Here is a 13,996-nt window from a genome sequence, read left to right on the forward strand (position 1 = left end):
CACATTTTTGTATGTATGGGCTTACTTCCATGTGCAGGAATTATTTTTAAAAGCAATAACATGAACAACTAAGAAGAATAAGTTGGTCCATTAGTTAGAAATATAAAAATTATCATTTTTTAACAAGTTAGAAGTTTTTGTGTGTGTGATTTGAAATATTTACTTCTATTTTGGAGCTCTGTTGTTCTGGTGTTTATCAGAGATGTTTTAGGGTTGTGTGTTATAAAATTATGATTAGAAACAATTATGTGTCTCATTGTTTTATAGCTGTAATGAGTGAGTACCATATATATTCAATACATGGTTATTTTGTGGTAACTACAATACATGAACTTTATGAAACTTGGTAACTTTGAACTGTATGCTAGGAGATTCATGTGTGGTAGATAGCAGCACAGTATCTAACATTTTGATAGGTTTTCTTTGCAAACCCTTCAAATCTAATGCTATTTTGAATGGGGGTGTGAGTTATTCTGACTTCCAATGTCACAGACGATTGAGACATTGTGATTTTTTTCCACTCTTTCTCAGAGGTTATTCAAAAGTAACTTACACAGTAAGTAGTAACTTAAAGAAACAATGACTTGGGTTATATGTGGAATTTCCCAGGACAAAATTCACAAAGTTGTACATACCAACAACAAGGAGGGACATATCAAACACAGAATCCCTTAGATGTGTTGCCAGGTTTTTGTACCATTTTCTTTTTGTACAACATAGTAATTACAAAGTGTAGCATTTATCTAGCCTTCCTGTAAAGTTTATGAAATGTAGTGTTACTCTTGTTTCATTAATATGTTCTGTTATATTATGTAAGGCAACATTAAATAACTGTTTTTTTCTTTTGTGATGTCTTATATAAAAGTTTATCAAACTAAAATATATAGTTATTAAAGTGACCAAAAATCTGGTCTGCCAGAACTTTCACCCTTAACGCAACTTTCCAGTAAATGTAGCAACTCCTCTATCACTGCAACAATTTCATGGAAAAGACAAAACTAAGTGGTATCAAAAAGATGGGGTAAGTATGATTAATCAAAATTTATATATATGACTTAACACATAATCACTTTTGCTTCTTAGCTAAAGCATGGGACAAGTGTGATGTTTATATGTATATATATATATATGACATTAAAAATTTCTTGCAATTACATTTTAATCCTTTCACAATGGTTCATAGGTCAAAGGCCATGTCATCACGTTTATTGACAAGCATTAAAGATTTTAATGAACTGATTGTTTATGAATTTATGTCAATAAGTTTGAATTAAGTTGTAGATTGTAATTCAAATTTGATAACAGTGTGAGAGATTCAGAAGATAAACAAAATGGAAATGATAGTGAGGAAATAGAAAATCTTACTTTATTGCAAGTGTTAAGTTATATTAACACTATCAAATTGTATGCAAAAAATGAAGGGGAAAGATGAACTTTATAACAAGGCCATAGAATTGGCATTCTCTTTTAACCACACGAGAAAGCTCATTAAAAAATGAAACAGTTGAAATTGGACACTTTCTTCAAATAAATTGTATTAAGATTTTGTGTACTTACATTTATTTTGAATGTCTACTTTTGTTCTTATTCTAATAAATATAACCTAAGCAATATATAACTTTATTCACAAACGTTTTACTTCCCTTGAGCCAAGCAAGTATAAGATTCCACTCAAAAATTATATATAATTAAGGAAATGCATGTTCACTGTTTAAGCAGAAACTTTACTCGGTTCCGTATGATTTCGCCTTAGGTTTTACTGTATTAAAAGAACTCACCTAAATATAGATATTATAGAGTCGTATAGTATGTTGAATACAACATTGTTTAAAATTAGATGTTTGTGATGTCAAAAAACTAAGTCTGTAGTTTTGTACAAATTATTAATATTAACAAGCTAGAATATAAAATAAGAATCTCATATCTTTTTATTTTGCTGAGATATAGTTTACGTACTGAATCAAACACAGTAGTCCCATTCACTTTTTTTCATTTTTGGAAATGATACCTTATATACATTCACTTCAATATAATACACGTGAATAACCAATCGACAGATTAGAATGTTTCCCTTGTGGTTTTCTCAGTCATTTTAATCTGCAAAAGGGCTACCATGTTCTTCCAAACCAAGATTTCAAGAAGGTTGGTTGTGTCTTTAGTCTGCTTGAAGTTTCATATTTTTTAAACCTAAATACATCTTAATTGCTAATCTTAATAAATTATAATGGAATTGTATGGTGTCAGTGTAGTTATTTATGATTTCTTGGTTATTCAACTATATATACATAAGACTTTAAAAAAATTGTCTGATGTCCACCATGTGAAAAATTTTAAAAGGCTTAGCAAACTGTGTCCAGCAGCAACTGAATTCAATGATCGTAGCTGGAAGATATAATTGCTTGCTTACTTCTTTATTTATTGCTCTATATTTTAAGAAAAATAAGTTTAATTTATTTCTAAATAGTAATAATCTGCATACATATATATAGGGTATAATAATTGAAATGTGACTAAAATAATAATCCGTGATGATGAGAAAACCCACTTGTAGAGAAAATTATTTATTTAAAATGCCTGGTATGGGTAGAGAAAGTACTAGTAGAGGAGCGAACAATGTTTTGACCTTCTTCGGTCATCGTCAGGTTCACAAAGAAAGAAAGAGGTAACTGACTGATAGCTGACCATATGTTTGAAAGGGGTTGTGTAACTGAGTGTAGGAATGTAGAGGGCATGCTTACTTAGATATTGGATTATATTTATTAATATAGGTATAAAGGTTTTCCTTTGTATTGGTTTATTTTGGGCTTGAGTTGTTGTATAAGTAAGGCTTCTTTAATTTTGTGTTTGCTTATGTTTGTTTCTTTATTTAGTATTTGAGTGTTTTATATGGTTATGTTGTGTTTATTTGCAGTGTTTGAAAACATGTGAAGGTGACTTTTGTATTCTTTGAATATGGTTTCCATTTTCTACTTGTTTCTCAATATAGAAGTCCTGGCAGTTACCATTGTATTTTATAAATAATGTTGGTGTTGTGTTTGTCAGTGTAGTTTTTACTTAGTATAGGCCTTAGTTTTGTGCCTGGTTTTTGAATAAATTTGGTATTAAGTGGAATGTCATATTTTGTTGCTAGTTTTGCCAAATGCTGGTTATTTTTCTGCTGAACCTGATTTGACTGGCTTTGATGTCGGATTATATGGTGTGCAGTAAAGGGTTTCATGATATTTTAATTCGTTGGGCATATTTACTTCTGTTAGTTGATTTTGCTTTTTATTTAGGTGTGTGCATATAATGTTTTCTACGGTTTGTGGAGGAAACTTATTGATGTTGATGAAGTATTGTTTTATTTTGTCTAATTCATCATTAATTTTATCTGGTGAGCATAGTTTTATGGCTGTGTTTATTTGGTTTCTTAGTATGTTGAGTTTTTGTTTTGTTTCATGTGCTGAGTCCCATGGAATGTATAGTCCAGTATGGGTGGTTTTTCGGTGGATTTCTGTGTTAAATTGTGTATCGGTTCTTGTAATTTTGAGGTTAAGAAATGATATTTCATTGCTTTCTTTCTGTTCACATGTGAAGTTAATGTTGGGATGTATAGAGTTAATGTGATTGGAAAAATTAAGTGTGTGTTCTGTAGATGTGAATCCTACAACCGTGTCGTCTACATATCTGTACCAATATAGTGGTGGATGTAATGCTGTGTCAATTACTTGTGTTTCAAATTGTGTCATAAAAATATTGGCTAGAACTGGTGATACTGGATTGCCCATGCTTAGGCCATTTATTTGTATATAGTTGTGGTTCTTGAACATGAAGTTTGTCCTCATCGTGGTGAATTCTATGAGGGTTGCTAATTGGTTGCTGGGAATGTCTGTTGATGGATTAGGGCCTTGGATATAGAGGTCTAAGGCTATCTTGCAGGCTTCAGTGGTTGGGACTGCTGTAAAGAGGGATATGACATTGAAACTGGCCATTAAGGCTTTATGATTAAGTTGATTATATACTAGTCCACTAAAACACAGCCAAGACAGGGAAGACTAAAATTTAGTTTTATATTATTGAATGCGTGACATGAGTGCATGTGCACCACCATAATGCAAATTATGTAATGTTATCTAGGCATGACTGGTAGGTCAGTATAATATATAAATATATAGCATTATGAGACTTAAGCTACTTTGACTAAACATTTATATTTTCATGTTATACATATTCATTCTAATATGAAAAAAGCATTTATACTTTTCATGATGCTTACAAGGTTGGTCATCTGACAGATGCCACATAGCTAGGGTAAAGAAAATAAACTATAAACATTTATTGAAAACAAACATTTGAAACATATTTAGGATGTTTTAGAGATTGTGTAAATATTATTTAAGACTTTTGGGACTAAGAATAGTTTTTTATCACAACATGAAATCACTATGCACTCAGACTAGTGACAAAACACACTATTTCCACAAGCAAATCTTTAGTAAAAATATTTAATGAAAAGTTTGATTTATTGTGCATTAAAAACTTGTAATCTGCACTAAAAGTCTACCAAATTTTGTGAAGGTGCATATACTACATCAAAAGTTATAGTGCAAAAACTTTACATGTGCAAATGTGTAGATAAATATATAAAAAATACTTAGCTCATTGCAAAAGAGTTAATTAGTCACTTTATTTTTCTTGTTTGCTCTCCATATTGTTATTTTCTTGCCTTATTTTATTTCTTTTAACTTGACGTGAAGATGTAACTTGTTAGTTTTCTTGTTTTTTATACTGCTAGTAATGTCATGGAGATATGTTGGAAAATCATTGATCAATTTAAAGTATTGCTTAGATGATCACTGGCTAAAACTTTGAATACATTTCTAATTTAAAAAAAAAATAATTTTTTTGTTTTTTATTGTTTTTTAGATTGTATACACAGAAGATAATGACTAATACATCTTGAACATTTTTGGATAAATTATTCTTTATTTTATAAATTATTTGTAATTTAAAAATACTTTCAGGAGTTTATCTTATTTATCAAATGAAGTTCCTAAAGGTAAAAGCCTATTTTGCTGTCTTCAGGGGAAAAAAGTTGCTGTGGTAAAATGAAAGTATTAAAAAATCATGTTTAATTTAAACCACTTAATATGTATTTTTCTAATTTTGCTAAACTAGTGATAAATAGAACAGTTGGAATGAAATTATGATATTTCAGTAGTTTTGTTTTCTATTTTCTTAAATTCTTCACAGATCTTTAATATTTATGTTTTTGTATTTTTGTCTGCAGGGATTTGCATCACATGTTATTGCTACAGTTTCAGAGTGGATACTTGCATTGGCTTTTGATTTGTATTTTCTATCTTTTGTTCGAGAACTCCAAAACATTACAATGGCGTCACCTAAAGTAAGTTACTTAGTCAGTACTGTATAAACTATAAACATCACACAATTTTTCGTACTGAGATTACCAGTTGCAGTTTTTTTGCCGTCACTGAACATATAAAAAAATAGCTCAAATCTAATATAAGTTTTCTTTAGAAGAGTAATGGGTAGTGCAAGAATGTTTGATTAATCCTAAATTACCTTACATATTGAATAGTCAAAATGTGAAAAAAAAGACATGAGAAAATCATTACTTAAAAAAAATCTCAAAACTAGATAAAAGAATCTTGTATCTTGCATACAAAAATCTTGTAATATTTACTGATAATCTGTAAGATTTCACAAAGACAAACTTACTAATTTGAAAGCTATAGTATGAAATGTATAACAAACACAAAAGGTTACAAGTTCAGTCTCAGGTACCAAACCCATACTGCAAGAGTTAAGTAGCATAAACTATACATTATGGGTTTGTAATACAAACTACCAAAATTGTAAATAGCATTTATAATTTTTCAATTAAATAAATTATATTAATTGTACAGAGCTTGTGAGGTGTCAGTTTTTTTCCTTATAATATGTAGGCATTGTTGTATTTCTAAACTCTCTTAACTCTCGGTCTTTTGCTTAGTTGACCTTTCTGTCTGCTCCTCTTCATTTTTCTTGGAAGGTTGACAGTGACTCACTGGGCAATGATCATTTTCAATAAGATTGGCAATGATCGATGTTACCTAACTCTCATACTTCAGTGGAAGTTGGACCAAACCAACTGATTCTCTTTCACCACTTTCTCTAAATTTGATCCTGCTGTTGTGTCAGCTTTCGATAGATGATCATGTGTGGCAGTGACTGACTGTATCATCCAGGTAACTGCTCAATTTTCTCATCTATGGTGAAGTTCTGCATTTCAGGAGATATAGAAGGCTAAAAAACAGGTCAGGAATACCTTTCACAGATATCCCACTCTTTCAAACCACATTGCTTTCCAGTGGGCCTGTGCCTGTGCAAGGCAAATCAGACATTAAAACCAAAGGAAATATTGGATTAAGCTCACAACCAGTATCTCATCCACCACCAGTACCAAAATTATATGGGACAAGACAAGATTCAAAAGGTCAATGAGAAATATACTTCCCATCCCCTTTCCATCCTGTTCTCCAGTAGCCAGGAAGTTGCAGATACTATTGGCAAGAACTTTTCTTGTGCATTTAGCACTTCTGTTTCTTCTCCTGCATTAATGGCCATCAAATCTTGGGCAGAGCAATTGCTTCCTTCTCTTTGGGCTGATCATTTCTATGACTATAATCACACCTTTTACACTGGAGGAACTCAAGCTCACTCTTCATCAGTCTGGCAATACATCGGTTGGATCTGATGATGTTCACTATGAGATGCTGTGCCATCTCTCTTGCTATTCTTCTGGTAGTTTTTAACCAGATATGGCAGGAGAATATTTTTCCTGATACTTGGCACGGGGCTATTATTCTCCCTTTCTTTAAGACTAGGAAGGATTCTCAGATTCCTTCCAACTATGATTCAGTTGCTTTGACTAATTGTCTGTGAAGCCTTACAGAAGATGGTTAATGCTCATCTTGTTCTGTTCCTCAAATCAGACAATCTCCTCTTGCCACCTAGTGTAGGTTCTGTTGAAAGCATTCCACTGTGGACCATCTGATTTGACTTGAAACATCGATCAAGGAAGACTTTCCCAAGAGGAAACATCTTGTTTCCATGTTCCTCGACCACAAGAAGGCCTACAACACTACTTGAAGGTACAGCATTTTGCAAGACCTCCACTTCTGTGGGTTATGTGGTCATTTACCCAGTTTCATCTGAAACTTTACAGGAAAGGTGATTCCAAGTCAGTGTGGGTACAACACTTTTCCATTATATTTACAGGAACTTGGGGGACTTTAGGGCTGTATCTTGAGTGTGACACTTTTTGGTATTAAGGTTAATGCTATCTCTTCTCAGCTTCCTCCTACTGTTGCAAACGGGCTCTTTGTCAATGACTTCCACATCTTGTGTCAGTCTTTGAACATGAGATTTATTGAGCAGCAGCTTTAGACTGCCCTTAATTGCTTGTTGAAGTAACCACTGTAAACAGTGTTGCCTTTTCTTTCTCCAAAACCATTAGCTTGCACCTTTGCCACCAATAGACTAAACACCTTGATTCCAAGCTCTGTCTTGGTGATGTTGTTTTTTCCATGCTCCCTGAGACAAAGTTCTTGGGACTTATCTTTGACTGTAGGTTGACTTTCAATCCTCACATCAAGCAGTTACGTATCAATTGTATAAGGGCACTATACATCCTCCATGATCTCTCTTCCACTTTTTGGAGAGTTTATTAATGTTCTTTGCTCACAATCTATCATACCTTCATTTTCTCCAAACTGAACTATGGGTCTCTGGTTGGTAGTTTTGCCAGGACTTCAGCCTTGATGGTTCCTGGATCCCATTCACCATCTGGGACTTTGTGTTTGCACAGAGGCACTCTGCACATCTCCAATCTATATTTTGTATACTAAGTCCCATTTGCAACTTTCATTGCAGTTTTCCGTTAAACCTGGAGTTATGTCTTCCTTTCTTTGTGGGTTATGCCCCATAAGAATAGACGGGCTGCCATTCTTCTCTTTTGTTTTTGTATCCAATCCAGGTGCAGCTTGCTAAGATTAGTGTGTCATTGGATGATTTTGCTATCTCCACTAAACAGCCCATCCCACCATGGCTAATTACTATCCCCATCTGTGACCTTTTTCTGAATCATCTGAGAAAGGCAGGTACTCTTTATTGGAAGTACCATCTTCTAATTGCCAAACATCTTTCAAACCATTCTTCTATTCCAATTTATATGGATGGTTTGAAATCAGGTGACTCTGTAGAATCTCTAATTGGTTGTAACTCAGTGGTTGCTTACAGCATCCCCTCTACAGTTGCTGTGTTCAGTGTAATTTCGTATATCATCTCTTTTGCCCTAGATCATGTAGAAGCTATACAGTACAGCAATTGTAATATTTACTCTGACATTCTTAGCTCTCTACTTGCCCTGTTCTTGTGAATATTCTGGTATATTTTTCTTTGTCTTCTGTTTTTATCCGGTTTTCTGGATACCTGGCCACATCTATATCTATGTGAATGAGCTTGCTGATACTACAGTTAAGTCTGTCTGCTCTGGTGCCCTCATGGCTGGGCCTGTCCTGTATACAGACTACCGTTCTGTATTGAAGGCATGGCTTTATGCTAGTTGGCAGTTGAATTGGGGTGCACAACATTGTAACAAGATTTTACTGATCAAAACTTCTGTTGTTCTTTGGCCATCTTGGTTCTGTAAGGAGGAAGTTATCTTAACTAGACTACATATTCATCACAGTGTTTTAACTAATAGTTTTCTTTTATCTGGGACCGGTCCAACAATGTGTGGCTTTTGTAACAAGCAAGTCATAATAGCTCATGTTTTAGGGTCATGCCATCATTACGATCATGAGTGACAGCATCATTTTTGACATGTCTTTACTATGGGTTTATCACTGACATTGGACAGTGTCATTTGCAATGGTGACATTGTTCAACTTTCTTGTGTTGTCAACGTTTTTGAGCCATTGGCTTTTCTAATTCTATTTCAATGTTTTATCTGAATTTTGGACATTGCTTTTTTTTAAATTTTATTTAATTATTTTGCCCTTTGTAATACTTTTCCTTTTATCTTTTTTTACTGGTTGTTTGGTACAGATAGCCTAGTTGATTTGTGCTTATAAATGCCAAACAAAAACAGCAATATAACTGTAGTGAAATAAAACTACTTTTTTTTTAATGGTATATGCAATTATATACTAAGTACTATTTTTTTTCCACACCTCTGATATTGAGCTGCATTGGATAGATTAAAAGGAATGTAGAACAACTCCTGTTAACTTGTTTCTATAGTTTTAGTATATTGATATTATCTACAAAATAAACCTAACTTTCCAAACTTTTCATATACAATGTGTTACTTACAAATGTTGCTTGATTTGCATAACACTGCATGTTTTAAAGATGTCAGTTTTGAACTCTTCCACAGAGCAGACTGATAATTATGAGCACATGATATTCTCACCGTATTTAAGATGCATTGCACAAAGTTTAGTGATAACTTTATGCTTTGCTTTATGAGGACATTTCACTTCCAACCCTGCTGCCATCAATGATTATGTCTAGTGTAGCAAGTTAGTACAGGTACATTGTACAAACAAAAATTTCATATTTCTTTGTTTTTACCCCAGTGGCTTTATGCATATGTTTGTATAAAGTTTATTTCACTATTTGATGAAAGTTACTAAAGTCAATTTGTAGGACCTATTATTTAGCTAAGTTGAGAAGTTGTTTCATTTTGTGTCAATTCCTGCATATAATATATAATTAAAAGTAGTTTTAAGAAATATCGTTAAATTACTTGATACAGTTCACAGTGTAAAAGCTTTCTCATCTATCATTCTGTCTTTTTTGTAGAAGAATAGAAATTAATATTATATGTATTATTTATATTTTGCCATTTTCTTGTTGAAAAGCTTGATGAATGTAATGTTTGTAATACCTCTATAGCAAAGTATAGGCCTAAAATAATGTTGTTGTTTATTGGAGCTATATAACACAATCATTTTAGTTCTTTCCTTGTTGGTGTAAACTGACCAACCTGGTCTATTATGTCACTTTCTGATTTGCTACGATAAGTGATCAGTAAGACTGAAATGAAACTCAGCAGAATATTGTTTCCCCTCTTCATGTAGTACATAGAAAATAATTTTATATTTGACTTTGAAATCCTATATAGGATCTGATCCATTTTCATTAAAATTTCAAAGTTTGGAAAACTCTACATAACAATAACATAACTATTTCCCATATTTATTGTTTGTAGCAGAATATGGTTCTAACAAAATTTTGTTGCTCTAATAGCAATTCCATTGTAATTATACCATCTTATATACTAGAATTTTACCAGGAGTAAAATAGAAGGATAATATTTATATAGGAGGAATTGCAGTTTTAATTTTTTATATTAACAGTTGAAACATATTTTGTATAACTTTCATGAAACCATTGAAAAAATGTATTGCAAATAATAACTTGGCACAATACATTTCTGTGTGAAAGATCTTTTGTATAGTATGTACTTCATTAATTTTAAAAACCACAGCATATTAGATTTACTGAAGAGAAGAAATACAAAATTTAGATTGAAACTGAAACTGTTGTTTTCTATTAATTTCAGGTTATTTTTCTCACAGAAGAAACAGGAATGTCTTCAACCAGTGATATTTATCATAGTGAAGATAATTTAGAGGTTGCTTTCCCAAAGAGCCGAGGAAGCATGGGGTCTGTTACAACAGAAACAGTAAACAGTATCAACTCTGTTACTACAGAAGCTGTAATCCACCGATGAAACAATCCTTACCATTAACTAGTTGTGGGCCATCCATTTATAATACGATCCTTACTTTCGACTAGTTATGAGTTGACAGTTACTGTTACTAGATGTTTGTAACTTACTGAAGTGATGTAACATTTTAACTATAAAACATTATACCATATGTTTATATCGTGTCAACATTTGTCTTGGAATAAGAAAAGGGTGTGAAACGTACAGTGAGATCACATGCTCTTTCTTGAAGTGTTGTGATTTCTAATATTCTGATTTGTGCATTGCTTTTATCTCAAACTCTGTCATTGGTACTGTACACATTCTAGTGTAGTTGAAATAGGTATTATAGAGTGGAGCCTACAGAGCATATTTCTCAATATTGGTAGGAAAAATTGTGTTATTGTGTAGCCTGATTTATAACTTCAACATGTTGAGATTACACACAAAGCATCTTCTTTACCAATCTTTCTTAACCAATCTTTATTTTCTCAAGTAGTTTTTTAACATAAATATATTTCATGAGAAAACTTAAACAATATCAATTTGTTTCTAAACTTCCCAACCAAGTTTCATGTAGTTAAGTAGATTTTTTCACTACAAGTCATCATTATAGTAACTCCTCATCATTTAATTCCATCATTTCTGGGAGTTGTGTATGGTAGTATTTTACAAAATAGTATTAAAAACTTCAAGAAAAGTTAAGTTGGAAAATGTGTTAGAAATGATCTATAATTAAATGTCTATGAGAGTCAAGCACATGATTAACACAGATGCAAATCAAATAATTCTTTTGTTACTTTCTAAAGTGTTTCTTTGCTGCAACTACACATATCCTACAAAGTATTTTGAAGTCTATGTGTAAAGAGACTTTAATTCCCATTAACTTTCCTTTCTTCTACCAAAACATTTGATTTTAGTGAGTTTATGGTTTGATCAGCAGTGTTTCTCTGATACTAGATTATGGGAAATAAAGTTCTTCCTTAATCAATGTATATAAATTATTGGACTATTTGGTGGTATTTTATTAATATTTATAAAAGACAGAGTTGTTCTCAAACTCTTATAAAAGCCATAGTCCAAAGAGTTTTATTTAACCTGGTGATAAAATTAAGTACTCATATTCTCAAATAGCTTGGTTTGTGTATTCCTTTTTTGGGTCACCAATGTTAAAATATAGTCCTTATTCTTCTATTATAAAGCCCAAATTCTGGTGGTGTTTTGGGCACTGATATGAAATAAATTACTTCTCAAAATTCTTATTTGCTGAATCTCTGTTTTCTTGAATCGTTAATTATAAATGACTGAATCCATTGACATAAAGAATCAAGATCCAGTACTAATGGTGTTAAAGTCACTAATGGTACAGAACTGAAACCATGATATAAGAATATCGAGACCGTAATACTAATAGTGCTTGAATCACTGATGATACAGAACTACATCCATAACATAAAACTGTCAAGACCTTCACATGATTGTGTTAATGGTCACTAGTGAAACAAAACTACACCCATAACATAAAGCTATCAAGACCTATAACTGTCAAAACCCAGAAGTGATAGTGTTTGGGTCACCAATGATACATGACTGAATCCATAATGTAACTCAATACCCAATAATATTGGTGTTTAAATTACTGCTGATTGTAGAATGAATTCGTGAAATAAAACTATTAAAACTCAATGATAATGGTATATGAGTCAGTGACGACAGTGACCAAATCTATAACATAAATCTATCGAGACCCATGGTTTGTCACATGATACAGGACTGAGTTCTAAACATTATTAACACATAATTGAGATAGACTAGTAACAGAATAGTCTGGGATGTTATCCACACATTTGGTTGTGAAGAATTTAGCTTTACTTTTAATATATGTTTAAGGGAGGAAAGAGCTGACCAATGCTTCTGGTAGTATGCTGTTTAGATGCATATTGTGTGATGTACTAGGCCTGGTTTACTTACCCTTTTTGTTTACACGTAATGCTGAAGTATGTACTGAATTTAGTGCAACATGGTAGGTAGGTAATGTAACATTCATTTGAATGTTTGCTTCAGTGATTGTGTAAAAGTCTAATATTTTCTAATAACCTAATGAGTTTTATATCTGAGAGTAAATTATAAATATGTAATAATCCTTCATTATAGTCCATCAGTTTTGTTACTACAGTATTTCAGTTGATGTGAAATACACCATGCACAATATCATTTGTGTTGTTTTTATAGTATGCTGTATGATCTCACAGGCTATCTTGGATTTAAGTTTGTTTACATTGGTACCCTTTTTATACAGAATTGAATAAATTTTACTTGGGAAAAAGGTGAATTAATTTCTGTGGCTTTTTGTTGTTATAGCCACTCATACAAATTATTTTTGATGAAAATTCTCCTTTTAAGCCTAGTAATAAATACTGAAATAATCTAAATATGTGTTTGAATTTGGTAACTCTTATCAGTCTAGTGAATTTCCTGTTGATTGATGGGAGAAGAACAAGTCGTGATAATGATATATTTGTTTCTTGCATGTCTCTCTCTACCTTGCAGTTTATCTTTCAAGGCCCTGTACATTCTCCTTATATGAATCTAAACTGTTCACTAAGAAATGAAGGATTTTTTGAGTACTTATTAAGATAAAGCTCTGTTTACAAGGAGGTTGACAGCACAAGATATATAGATCATGCTTTTTGAGTTGGTTAATGTGGTCGTTTTTGTTTTTAGTTCCAAATCATCTGTTTACACACGACATCCATTATGTTATATAGGATCTGACATTGTTTTCTAACTGCACTTCCTCTGCTGATTTTTTTTACCTTGTATAACACAGTAGTATTAAGTTATTTGTATTTATTAGAATCTTTCAGCATTTACAACTGTTATTATTTTACTATATGCTAAAACATTCAAATTTTTTTATATTTCTGGTTCAGTGTATGTTTTTTGTTGTTTTTTTTTCTTTGAGTCAACTATAACAGATTGTATATTTTCATGTAATAACTACTATTTAAACCTAGTCTTCATATGTACTGGAATAAGATCTTATATTTTTGGATAGAATACTTATATATTCATTACAGATATGAAGAGTTTCAAGTTTGGTTGAAAAATGTTTGAGATTAGTAAATATTTGACATATAGCACTGATTTTCTCTGTAGAAATACATATTAATGTACACTGAATTAAGTGATAAAAAATAAATATGTATATAGTTCTGTATACAGTGTAAATGA

At 32.0% G+C, this 13,996-nt stretch overlaps 1 protein-coding gene across 4 annotated transcripts in view; it reads left to right on the plus strand.

Moving 5' to 3' along the window:
* LOC143239986 (DNA damage-regulated autophagy modulator protein 2-like) overlaps nucleotides 1-13,996 on the plus strand; it is a 36,246-nt gene extending 22,250 nt beyond the window's left edge. For all 4 annotated transcript variants that reach the window (XM_076481718.1, XM_076481717.1, XM_076481719.1 and 1 more), the window contains exons 6-8: nucleotides 948-1,021; nucleotides 5,270-5,386; nucleotides 10,616-13,996. In XM_076481718.1, coding sequence (XP_076337833.1) covers nucleotides 948-1,021; nucleotides 5,270-5,386; nucleotides 10,616-10,786 — 362 coding nt within the window. In that variant the 3' untranslated portion in view covers nucleotides 10,787-13,996. The remainder of the gene's footprint in view (nucleotides 1-947; nucleotides 1,022-5,269; nucleotides 5,387-10,615) is intronic.

Source organism: Tachypleus tridentatus, chromosome 13 (assembly GCF_004210375.1).
Source record: "Tachypleus tridentatus isolate NWPU-2018 chromosome 13, ASM421037v1, whole genome shotgun sequence".
Classification (NCBI taxonomy): Eukaryota; Metazoa; Arthropoda; class Merostomata; order Xiphosura; family Limulidae; genus Tachypleus; species Tachypleus tridentatus.